The sequence below is a fragment of the Cephus cinctus genome, unplaced genomic scaffold (assembly GCF_000341935.2).
Source record: "Cephus cinctus unplaced genomic scaffold, Ccin1 Ccin1_scaffold0407, whole genome shotgun sequence".
Classification (NCBI taxonomy): domain Eukaryota; kingdom Metazoa; phylum Arthropoda; class Insecta; order Hymenoptera; family Cephidae; genus Cephus; species Cephus cinctus.
This window is the reverse complement of record NW_014333091.1, coordinates 516,560-529,140: the sequence shown is the minus strand read 5'-3', so window position 1 is coordinate 529,140 and position 12,581 is coordinate 516,560. Positions and strand designations below refer to the sequence as shown.

The following is a 12,581-nucleotide window of genomic DNA, read 5'->3' as shown; positions in this document are numbered from 1 at the left end:
CCGGGACAGGAGTAAAGAGTGTCCGCGGAATATGAAATTGTAACCATATGAGATATTCTATTGTTCCTTCGTTTATTTAAAAAATATTCGAAATTTCTTCCAGCGTTGGTTTAACGGAGGGGATGAAAAATAAGGAATGATCGCTCAGGAATATTAATGGCTAGCAACCCCGTCACGCAGGACTACCTTACGACGTAACCTTTCTCGACGGCGAATCATCCTAAGCAAGTCTTTGGATCGTGAGACCCGTCCAAGGGTAGTTAACGCGAAACGGCTCTTTCCTTATCAACGCCGGAGAGGTTATAGCTACTGACGTCATCCTGTTGATCCAACGTTTTTTACGTCAATTAAGTCCTGTCACATTTTTCCAATATTTTCATCCAGCAAAAAACTTGTTATAATTACCTCAAGATTTCATTCGACATTCATATTCCTTTGATCAATTCGTAGATCTATTTTTTTTTATGGCCGAAAGGCTCTGCCACCATCCCTATTTCCCGATCATTTCTCTTCTTCCCTCATGTATGGAAATTATCTCTTCTTTGTCGTCGATTAAAATTAATGACTACTCGTAATGGTGCTCCAGATAAATTTATCGATACGGAGGATGCTGGAAGTTAACTAGTCTTTCGGTTATATCACTGAAAATGCATCACTCTGTGTTATACTTATGGAGGTGTATTGACGATTAGCCATTATATTCTTTTTTCTTGAGACACCCTATAGCTCTTTGTCATATATGAGATAGACAATAGCCCACGATCGTAGTACTGTAAAGACATAGGCAACTGTTGCTCACGGGGTTGAAGGATTCAGGTGCTATTCTGGGGGTGAGTTTGTACGTATATGTGTATACATATACTCTGTGGCTCCTTTATATATTGATATGACTTTGTTGGGGACGGATGTATATAGATTGTAAGTATAGCATGGAAGAGGATGCAGGTAAAGTGGTATTTAATGACAAGAGTTGAAATTTCATAAAACAGCTTTAGAGTGCGTCGAAAGCATATTTTCAAATAAATAATCAAATTTGTGGATTACGGGTGGAAACAAATATTGGAAAATTAAAAGCAAAAAGTATGATCGGTGAACATTTCAATCTCTGTAGCGGGAACAAATTTGTCGGATATATAAAAAAAATATATAATTCACGAATTAAACAGAGAATATTGTATTTGAATTTGGTTGAGCGCCCATAATCTCCTGTAAAAAAGAGGCTGAAGTTTATTAAATTCATGAGATTCCAAATTAAAGATTCGTTTTTATTGGCCAAAGCAATCATTCCTTGTAGCACGTTTATATCAGAGCTACCGTGTATAATGACTCGAAGGTAATAAAGCTACCCCTAAGTTAAGTCAGATCGATACGGATAAAAAAATTGTATTTTATTATCCATAAATTCGAAATTTACTGTTAGAATGAATCTTTTTATTACAGAGAAATATTTTGGAATTTCAATCGTTCCATTGTTCTGCTCATTCCGCCGTACACACAATTCCAGCGCAGTTCAATTGCGAGACTGACGTGAATTTTTATCACGAAGGAACGTTCAAATCCCCATCGATCTTTCGTTCAGTCAGAAATTCTGCATCCAAATGTTTTCGTATTCCACCGTACAGATATTGAAACGTCATACCATGAAAAACAACGATTTTTGGAGCACCAGATACCATGGTTACCAACCTACGGATTTTCTCCACCTTTTATTTTTCATCTACACTTCACAGACACCATAGTAAGAGTCGATTACAAAAATGTCATCCCTGCTAAATCTAGCGTCCATCTTAATTCCCGGCATGAATCCTCCGTCGATTTTTTATGTGGTGAAAAACCAATAAATCTCGATATAGAAAATTCGGTCCACTAACACCTGAGGTATTTTCCGATCAAAGGCCCTGTCAGTAATAGCACGAAGAAAAAATAAAGTTTTTCAAATTTTCATAACTCTCCCTCCTCTGAATATACTTACAATTAGTAGACGCTGTTTACGTCGGTTGAAGTTAATTTCGGATCAAAGTGGAACTGGCTAAAATGTAGATAGAAATAAAGTTTAATTATGCGCGTCTAGAAATCCCTAGTTTATTTCAAGCGCGTGTCCTACGCATGTAGATTTAACTACCCCGTCGCCTATGTATGTACATACATACGCGTGTCACTTAAGTACGTGCACATGTGAGAGACACGCGTGAAATGGCTGATGTAGTAATCTGTGGCATCAAGTAATGTTCAGTAATGACGGCTCAGACACAGCCTAGTAATGAGTGTAAATATGTGTAAATGGACTTCTGCAAATGAATGAGTTCCACACTGTGCAGAACGTGAGCTTATCACGTATTTCTGCAAATAGAGATAAAAGAACTTAGATAGGACCTGTGCATACAGAGGAACGACATATGTATATACATATACGGAAATTGTGAAATTATGTTCAGCCGGTGCGTTCAATTTAAGGTTAAAAGTTTGGGCTGAATAACCGGCTATACAAACAGCCAGTCCTTCGTAACTAGGTATATGCAACTAGCGCCATCTAGAGTTCAAAAGGCAAATTATCTAATATCCATCACTGACTGTCCAGCAAGCAGACGTAGACCATGTGTCAGAATACAATAGAGTGTATAGATATATGTATGTGCATGTACACCATGTAAATATATACATAATAGAAGGTGTTATCGAGTGACAGTAGACAACTAGTACGTCATTAATTGATCTATAGACAAGGATAGGTATATCTTGTCACATTGAACAGTCAAGATGCGATCCGTTTATGGCAACAATGTCCTTGTCAAATAGATTACGTATGTCTGATAAAGCATCGGATCGTCAATCAATGTTCGGGCAACACAATGGGAACGTGTCAACGAAATCAATTTGAACGATACGAATTTAAATCTGGAAGTAATATTTGTGATGATTTCAAAAAGAGGGTTGCTGGGTACATTATCTATAGGGTTGCATTACGCGGTTTAATCCATTGTGATTTACTCAGAATCGCATGGTTTAAAGTGAGATATATCCCGGATGAGATTATCGTGGCTACCACCCTTTTCATGTTTGTATGGACTCCAGTCGAGGAGCGAATACGAATGTGAGAGGCTGATGTATATTATATAATATATGTCACGTGTATACGTATAACCATAGATACTGTATATAATATACGGGTATGAATATACGGCAAGAGAATGCACAGCGGGAGGTGTGTAAAGTTTCGAACAGTTCTCACTGAAATTAATCCATCGTGAAAGTGCCTGTTTCGTACACGCTGACGCAAACGGCTCTGTTGTTTTGATTAATTCGTGCTTCCAGCAAAACTGTGCTGCAGATGTAAGGGAGGGAAATGAATATATTTTCTATGGCGATATAATAGGATGGGATGTCAAGAATAAGTGAATCGAATAATGATTGTCGTACGTGGACAGTAGAGGTACCTGTATAGAGAGTGTAAGTGAAAATAGTGCAGTGAACAAAACTGTATTAATATTTTTAAGATACAAGATTAGTGCAAATCAAGAATTTTGGATTTCAGATAATCAAGGTGTTGATAAGACATTTATATTACATGGAGCAACGCGTCGCGGCGCTTGGTTGGACACCATGAGAATATACGTAGAATGCGTACGAGATTTCTTGAAGGTGAATGTAATTCACAGAGTCGACTTTACGTACTTTATGATTTATGTAGTGGAGAACGTGGATTTATATCTAAAGGGATAGAACGTGACTTTATATGCGCGTATTGCGTGTCCGGGTGGAAAGCAGAAAATATTGCAGAAATCATGACAGACGTTATAGGCTGAGGAAGTCGTGAGTAAAGCATTTTATTTTTTTTACTGCATTTGTTACCATTCTCTGTTCTTCTCTACAAAACGGTTTCCCTTTTTAACTGTACTTACACGTTCTGTCTCTCTTTATCCGTTTTCATTGTCTCCCTCGGGGCCAGAGAATTTATACGATCTCCATTGTAAGAGAGTGCCATTTCGAGGAACGACGCATAAACCATATGTATTCGCTGGTAAGAAAATTCTTGAGGAATTCCACAGACGTGGTAGCAGACCCGCTAGTGTCCCTGGTATAGACGCGTAGCTTTACGTTACACGAGAAAATCCCCGTGCACATATTTACGTCTAGGATATAGAACGCGATGATATTTCATTTCGATAATGGAATTTTATCGTATAAAATAGCAACGATGTCTACATGCCAGAAGTTAATGACCGGCTCATACTCATCACAGAGGTATTCCTTTAGATGGCCGTGGATATCCGGGAACAGCAACTTTAACAAAGGATTTGAAATTTATTGCTGAGACTCGGGATATTCTGCACGATAGAATCTAAGAATCGACTATACTTCTTTACGACGTAAGGGCGAATGCACAAGCCACTCTTAAGGGAAAGTATAATGCGACTAAGGCAGAGGATCTAACGGAATGTACAAATCGGTGTCTATAGAACCCACATGTGAATTCAGGTTAACGCTACGCATCAGAGATGTCTCTAACAAAGGCTATTATTCCCAAATATGTTTCTGATACTTGTAAAACCTTATATAATGTATAATATTATTTCCACTGCGAAGAGTATCTGCGTAAAACTCCAACAATCAGTTCTCACTGTCGCGTATAGAAATTATGCTGTTAACACAATACATACTGTAAACTAGCCTTTAGGCGTAGCAGACGATTCAGTGGAGTGCGAATCGTTGACTGAGCGAAGAAAATGTCTGCATGTGAAAATGTAATGTAGGTTCGTATTCATAGTCCGTTCTTCGGTTTTAAGTGTGATCTCAAGTCATTCTCTACTACGATATTCAGATAGTGTGTTTGCTTTATTAAAGCTGTGATTGGTCTCAGGTACTGACTATACGAGTACGGGCCATAGACAAAATATATGCACGTTTATGCATTATAATTTTATCGACGTTTTTGTTGCGCGGGTGCACATCGTACACGATATCGAATATACCCGATGCGTTACACGAGACGTGTTGTATTATACACAGTGTCCTGTAATAATTGGTGGTTGGGCAATGCCGAAATTCATTGTACGGTGGCATTGTTTGACTTTATGTCGTTGCCAGTTAACATAGAACGCGCCCGTCGTAATAACGAGATTTCGAATGTCCATAAAGCGTATTGCTACTGCTATTCTCGATATAATAGACTCAACAGCTGCGATATTTAATAAAGGATAAAGTGATAACCGTCCCGCTTGGAAGAAACAGGTAAATGTTAAAAATTGTTTGTAAATCGATAGATTTTGGAAAATTGATGGAATAAATATGTTGGTGTTACAAAGTGTGTAGATAATGGATAATAGATTTACTATTTCTCATCGTTCGAAAGTGGGCCAATTTCTGGAAACAGATTATGGCTAATTAACGTGATCATGCGATCCCTATAAGGTCGTTCAGATACAAATCGAATAGAATTAGAGAATAATAATGGTACGATAAACATCATTGGAAATAAAGTAATAGGATAAGCTAACGTACTATACTATTCACTGTACATTATAATGTATCCAGTATATATTAGTATATACGTATGCATAGTTTATAGGTTAGGTTATTAGGTGGAAAGGTATATTTTCCGATAACGATAATAATACGATCTATTCATTTTAGGAACATTGCGTAATGCGAAAGTATGCCATAGATTTTAACGGAAGATCGAATATCGTTTTTGTTCGTGCAATCGAAAGTGAATTAATAATTTTGCCAAAAATTTCACCAAATAACATCATCGTAACTTTTTCGCTGTATCATTCCCTTCGTAATACCTCTTTTTGTGTTCAAACAATTCTTTCTTTTCGGCCATTACGCCAAATATGCCTTTTCGAGGAGGATGGATCAATTCGTCCTAAGTACCGTCCCTTAATTTACGTTCGTTTGCACATAGGGGTGTTAAAATAAAAGGGTTAATCGGTAGAATCACTGACAATAATTGGTCAGGTTCATTCTACCACTCTTTTATCTTTTTATCACCTACAACCCGTGATGGATTTGTTCTCAAAGTTTTAATGCTTTTATCATACAGCTACGTTCTTCCTTTCGTCTCATGATTGATTTTTGATATATGTAGCTGAACGATGATTTTCGCATTGAAGAAAGAGTATTCGCACCCCTCTGCGATCAATAACCTAAAAGAATCCTTTGAGTATAAAACAATCTTTGAACCTAACCTAACCTAGCAGTTATAAGATAATATTATGCAATTTTACAATATGATATAATAAGGACTCCATCGTAAGACATGAAGAAGATTCACTACTGCATTTTATAATTCTCATTGCAAGACGACCTACGTATATGCGTAGCTGCTGATTTTTATGCAAAACACATAATATATACGGACACACAAAGCTAGATACAAAAGTCATAAGGTACTTAGAAAAATGAGCCAGCACTAAGGGTCCTTCTCATAAAAAGTCTTTGCCGTGGGTTTTTCTCCTTTGCGATGAACGAAGTCGCAAAGAGTTACCCCTCGTTCCAAGAACCAACCACCCTTACCGGTATCCACAGCAGCCATCGCACTCTTCTTAAAATAGAAAAAGTTCCATGAGAAATTCTTGGCTTCTCGTAGAATGGAATGAAAAGTTGCAGGAAACTTTGAACGAATTTTGTTTCGCGGCGCAGCCACTCTGCCTGTTGGCATTCAACTCCGGCATACAATCCGAGTTAGATATTTATTGCTCATCGTGCAAACGAGGACCGTAAATAAAATGTGCAAGAATGTAAATAACGAATTGAAGGACCTTTCGTTTTCCAGAATCCATACTGCACGGAAATGAGGAAACGACCGCGTGGGTATTTTATACAGACATTTTTCTGAAGGTGGTAAAGGAAACGATGGGAAAGCTAACAGACAGACAGAGAGAGAGAGAGAGAGAGAAGCAAAAAGAAGTAAGCCATGGGACCGTATAAAGGGAAGCGAGAGACGCTCTTTTGCAGGACGCCATTTTACACAAAGAATTGAACTTGCAGGTTCACCTGTCGCCTCGTTCTCGGAAAGGTCGTCGCGGATTGGAGAAATAATAAAAAGAGGAATCGCATCCAATTGGCTGCAGCTTCGGCTGTCGAGGAGCTTTGGGACAATTGCACTTGCAGCTGTAGTTGCATCGGTGCATCACCTCGTGAAAATCTACCGGGTAAGTACTGAAACGTCCTATACTATAGGGGATGGTCGACTGGTCATGAAAATATTAACTGCACAGATAAGACTGCCAGTTATATACGTCATTGAGCATCGGCCATTTTTATGGAGAATTTCAATTGCAGGAAAAATCTAGAAATTTTCAGGAAAATTGTCGGAAGTGACGGGGACATGCTTGTTCCTCCTTCAACCAGATTTTTCTAGCTTTTTCTTCCTTCGATATTCCGTGCTTTCTTGTTATCCTACAAAAGCCGTTTCGCTAACACGTTGATCGGATAACGCCCAACATCCGATAAAATCTTGGTTTCCTCGTTGGGGTTTAATTTCCCTATCTTACTTTCTCCTTCTTCTTATTCCTCTCTCTCTCTCTCTCTCTCTCTCTCTCTCTCTCTCTCTCTATTCCTTTAATTCCACTTCCCTTTTCACGTTTTTCTCACTTTTCTTCCATTATCTCTCAGATTTCTTTTCTATTATCTTTCCTCCATCTTATGCTCCCCTACTCTATCTCATTTACTCTCTCTACACGTGATATCAACAGAATATATACGATACATATCTACCAACATCATCGTCATAGGAGAAGGAGACGAGACTTTGAATTTTATTGAATTTCAACCCCTACAGTTTAGTAGATCCCCTTTATCGGTACGGATCGACGTGTATCGCAGTGACTATACTATATGTACTATAGATATGGCTGTATACGTAAGGCAAGTAGATATAGAATGGACGTTCAAATCTCCAGGTAGAATAGCTCTCGTATATCTGTGGCGTGGGGATGGGTTAGATTTTGGATTTGCCAAAAGGGGGGAAAAAATCTATCGCTAAATTCTATTTTGGGTTGACGCGAGGCGACAAGGAGTTGGCGCGAGCCAGATGATATGCTTTGACGATATTCAAATTTATTCGTAATCCCTTTGACCGGGAAAGTGGCTATTTCTAGACGTCCCCTAAGGAGAGGTATGTTCATTTTATTCTATGGTGGTATAATGCACTGTCGGTCACGCGTTGCCGTCTCTTGGAATATTCTTTCTGGCCATCCAGTATACGTAGCCGTATAAATCCGTGAGGACTGGCAAATAGCTGCTCCGCGTACTAAGGACTAAGGGATGAAGAAGAGTGTCTGCTGGAGAGTAGTTGATGGGGCGGCGCAGGGTGTAAGTGATGAGCGATAGTACGTGACATGAAAGAATACTGTCGGTGCGTTTGAATAGGGTATATATGTATGTATATGAAATCTCAAGGATATGGCAAAGAACAAAGAGAGACGACCTATAGTTTTACCGGTTTTGAGATTTTAATTAAAAAGTACTCTTAAACAATTTCATACCTCCCCTCACCCTTCTTTTGTATTATTTAAGCTCCCATTCAGTTGGTCGCTTGGCGGTGTTTGTGACGCAATGAAAAATTTCATTATACTATCCCGAGCGAATATTTAATAACGACAGGATGTTTTAGGAATTTTTTGAGCACACCAATATATATGTTAATCGTCTGTTGTTATAGATTTACGCGCTTTGTCATATATCTATGTTGTTTTATTGTGAATTTATAGGGTGCAAAGTTGAAAGTTCAAATATTCCTGGGGTAACCGACAGATTCGATTTGGACAATTTGTTCAGGCCAAATGTTAGGGTCCTCGCGAAACAGTCAAACGGACGGGCTGGCGAGCAGTTTTTGATTTGTCACGAGGTCGAATCCTGATATGGAGTAAGTAACTCATGTCAGTTCAAGGTCAGAGATGGAGGTCGAGAGTGAAATTGATAGCCCACACAGCGGTACGTAACCTGGGAGGAAATTGAAGGATTTCTGAGCTTGCTGATACGAGCTACAGGAGAATAGAGTGGACCTGGAAATTCCCTGATGCTGTAGGAGTTCCTGTCTGGGAAGGAGTGCAGATAGTCTGCAGACCAATGTAGAAGCAGCTCGGAAGGTTTGCAGAGGGCAGGGAGAGACAAAAGGATTAGCTGAAAGAAAATGGAAAAATATTAATTTGACAAAGCGAGTGTATTAGAGTGCGGATAAAGTGCTACTGGGATTTCTTGGATTCTCTGAGAGTGAGATAAGTTTCGATGTAATTAAATGAATTTCGTTCGACCTTCAAGGTGTGGAGTAATTATTCGGTCTGCGCGAGACGCGTAAGAGAAAGAATGGATGTAAGTAAAACTTGAGCACGTAAAGGAAAAACCATTTTGGTATCGGTAAGTGTTTAGACGTGTTTAATTAATAAAGTTGAGTTCTTGCTGAAATTTATTTAATGAATAAACTCCTAAGTTTAATTAGGAGGGTTGGAGCTTGTTGGGATTGAGAATTCAGGGGGTTGTTAATCATCACCCACCACACAGTACAACGGCGTCTGACAGTATGGTCGTCTCTTGCGACGTTAGATTCGAAGGAAACGTCTCTTTGTCATTGCAAAGATGGCAATAGAGAGAGAGAGAGAGAGAGAGAGAGCCTTTTCTCTCCCTTAGGGAGAGAGGAAGACAGATAGACTTTATTTGGAGAGGGATAACGAAGTCTACAGGAGAGAAGAAGGGTGGAGGACAAGGAGTCAAGATCTGAAATAACTTAAGCGCAGAGAATAATCGACAGCGAGTGCAAAGTGTAGATATAGAAGTGAAATAGGATGAATAGAGGTAAAAAGTGAAAGAAAAAAAAAATGGGGCAGAAAAGAACACAATGAAAACAGCCCACTCAATAGACGCCTGTAAGCTGCAACCCTCTCGGGTATAGGGACTCTCTGAGTGCACTTATATTTTTTGCTTTGGAGCCCGAGTGAAGGAAGAGAGAGAGAGAGAGAGAGAGAGAGGGGGGGGGGAATCAGGGTGCTTTTGGCCTCTCATGGATGGAAACGTGTTTAACGCAAATTAGATTACTGGCCGGGTTATAAAAATGGAGTCTACTCTGGGACGTCAGTCGGCTTTTAGCTCGAGTCGCTAAAAATGAACAGACAGCGTAATTAAGTCTCATTTATTCTGATTGCAATCTGGAAAAGCAGCCTTTATATAGAGTGGATCAGGCGTCACGCCATTTAGGGGTGGCGGACAAACTCGATTTAAGGCATCGTTATCGCGAGCATCTTTGAATCCGGATCCACTACTCTACTAAGTTTTAAGGTTACAACTTGAATTACTTCCATTTTTCCTTCTCATTGCTTGTCTTTCCCTCTCTTTCTCCGTGTATTTTAAATCACGATAAAGTGTCGAAATATTTTGTGACGCCTTTTTACGTAAATTACGCTCGTTCGAAAAAATATTCGTCGCCAGTGCAAATTTTCTGTTTAGTGAAATCGCCACGAGATTAGGCTATATCGCGCTGATGAAAGTCTGCCGAAAGTCATGCACAAAGAAGGAAAGACATCGCCGCGAAGTATAGATACACCAGAGGATCAGAGGTATGCAGGTAAGTTTGTAAGTTGGCACCCGAGGGTAGGTTCGTTGAAATTAAGGGTGGCTTATCAGAGAAGCACCCTTGCTCGCTCTACGCTTTCCCAGTTCCGTGGATTACTTCAGATTACGTTTATCTGAGCCACCCAAGTTCTCTTCTTTTTTTCCCTCTTTCTTCCTTCATTGTTATTCTTAATTGTGTATATAGTTAAGACGTACCTCAAACGAAGAAGACATCTGCCATCGGTGAAAAAAAAAAATGACATCCCCACAAAAATGTTTTCGTGCTCGACGTAAATATTTTTTTATTCTCTTACTGTAATCAATAAAAATAGCGATTAAAGATTTTCTTTATATCGATTCGTTTTTTAAAATTTTCTTCCGTCCGGATATAAATGTTGATTCGACGCGTTGATCAAAAAGTCGAATAACGAAGGGTGCATCGCGTCGCGACGCCCTTTGAATTTCTACACAGGAAGATGGACGCCATTAGAGTGTAGAAATTCCCATATGCAACAGGCGCAGGCTTGCGAAGCCTACCCAGTTTACCGGAAGTTGCGTTGCGTGCAATCGGCCGACTTAACGGATAATCTATTAAGTGGTGTTACGGCGTGCATTCAAAATGGCGACCGTATCGATTTGCCAGTCGTCCGATGAGCGCGAAAAATCCAGCTAGCTACGTCATCGAGAGAATATTTTTAAAGAGGACCAGTCCCCTTGTATTTTGTTTCCTGAACGAAATCCACGGGATTTCGGCTCCCGTCTACGATTTCCATACTGGTTCCGACACATCCCCCATGCCCACTATGACCACTAGCCGTCAAACGCAGTCCCCTGAAGCTTGGCCCTCTTCCCTGGTATCATCTTGCCGATTGTACGTGGATCTCTCGATATTTTAAATTTCGCTCTTTCAAACGTTCAATCCAGTCAATGTCAACTGTAATCCACAAAACTATTCTCCCGCTGTTCTCCAAGCATAATGTATGTGAAAATTATTTTCCACGATTCTCTATGATTTCGTACTCGTCCTCCACTCTCTTCCACCCCCTCCCAGCCGCACCTAGATCCGCGCGAATTACAATCCCTGTGTTTCTTTTCGCATAAACACGAACTGCGCGCTCCGTTTTATAAATCCGCGAAAAACCGGAAGTCATCGCTGGACTTCACCTGGCGTAACTGCGCGCTCGTTTACGTATAATTAAATGCAACAGTACCGCCGAGTCTGGGAAAAATATACAGTTGCTAGTAAGTTGATAAAAAGAAATGGCATTGAATCCGTGAGAATACTAATTTCCATGATTAGTGGGGAGAGAGAGAGAGAGAGAGAGAGAGAGAGAGAGGGAGGAAAAAAGGAAAAAGAGGGAGAGATAAGAGACCCACTTGTGATCGGCGCTCGTGAAAAACCTGTTGCCGTTACGAGACCGAATTCCCATCTCTGGCGAAGAGACTGGGATACTTACTGAAAGTGCTTCACCCATTTTTCACTTTTCATTTATCACCATAGAAACACCTGCGACAATAAAAAGTTGTATTTCCCGTGAACCCCCATCACTATGGACATTTACAATAAGACTGCGTCCTCGCGACAATGACGTAGATAAATGAGATTTTCACTTCTTTTCAAAAACTTATCACTGATATATCCCATGGGAGACGCACTTGGATACTGAATGCTTTTTTCAGCACCGATATTGTGTGTGTGCGTGTGTGCTTATAGGCGCGCGCGTGTACTCTTACAATTAGATAATTATTCTAGAACACTGTTGGAGCATCTGTATACTATCATAATACACAGGGGTACGTACGTTCTGGGAAAATTGAAACGACGCTAAGAAGAGTTATTTTAATAAAGGTATAAAAAACAAAAGGTGATATCGATTCGTAACGCATGTATGAGATATTTTAGTTAAATCATCAGCAATGATATGATGCAGATCAGGTATAATTTGGGGATGATGATTTTAATGAGAGCTCGTGGATGCTCACCTGGGGTAGAATCATGACGTGCGGCAGCTGGCGCGCCTCGCCGCGCACTG

The 12,581-nt window shown here is 39.9% G+C and overlaps 2 protein-coding genes across 4 annotated transcripts in view; one reads left to right on the top strand and one right to left on the bottom strand.

Moving 5' to 3' along the window:
- LOC107267536 (dopamine receptor 1) overlaps positions 1-12,581 on the bottom strand; it is a 23,428-nt gene extending 10,847 nt beyond the window's left edge. For 2 of the 3 annotated variants that reach the window (XM_015739379.2, XM_015739380.2), the window contains exon 1: positions 12,532-12,581. In XM_015739379.2, coding sequence (XP_015594865.1) covers positions 12,532-12,546 — 15 coding nt within the window. In that variant the 5' untranslated portion in view covers positions 12,547-12,581. The remainder of the gene's footprint in view (positions 1-12,531) is intronic. The other variant, XM_025084851.1, reaches the window with a different exon arrangement.
- LOC107267552 overlaps positions 3,279-12,581 on the top strand; it is a 30,495-nt gene continuing 21,192 nt past the window's right edge. Inside the window, exons 1-5 of the mRNA XM_025084846.1 lie at positions 3,279-3,447; positions 3,533-3,810; positions 6,776-6,909; positions 6,991-7,154; positions 10,444-10,553. The gene's annotated coding sequence lies outside the window, so the exon portion shown is untranslated. The remainder of the gene's footprint in view (positions 3,448-3,532; positions 3,811-6,775; positions 6,910-6,990; positions 7,155-10,443; positions 10,554-12,581) is intronic.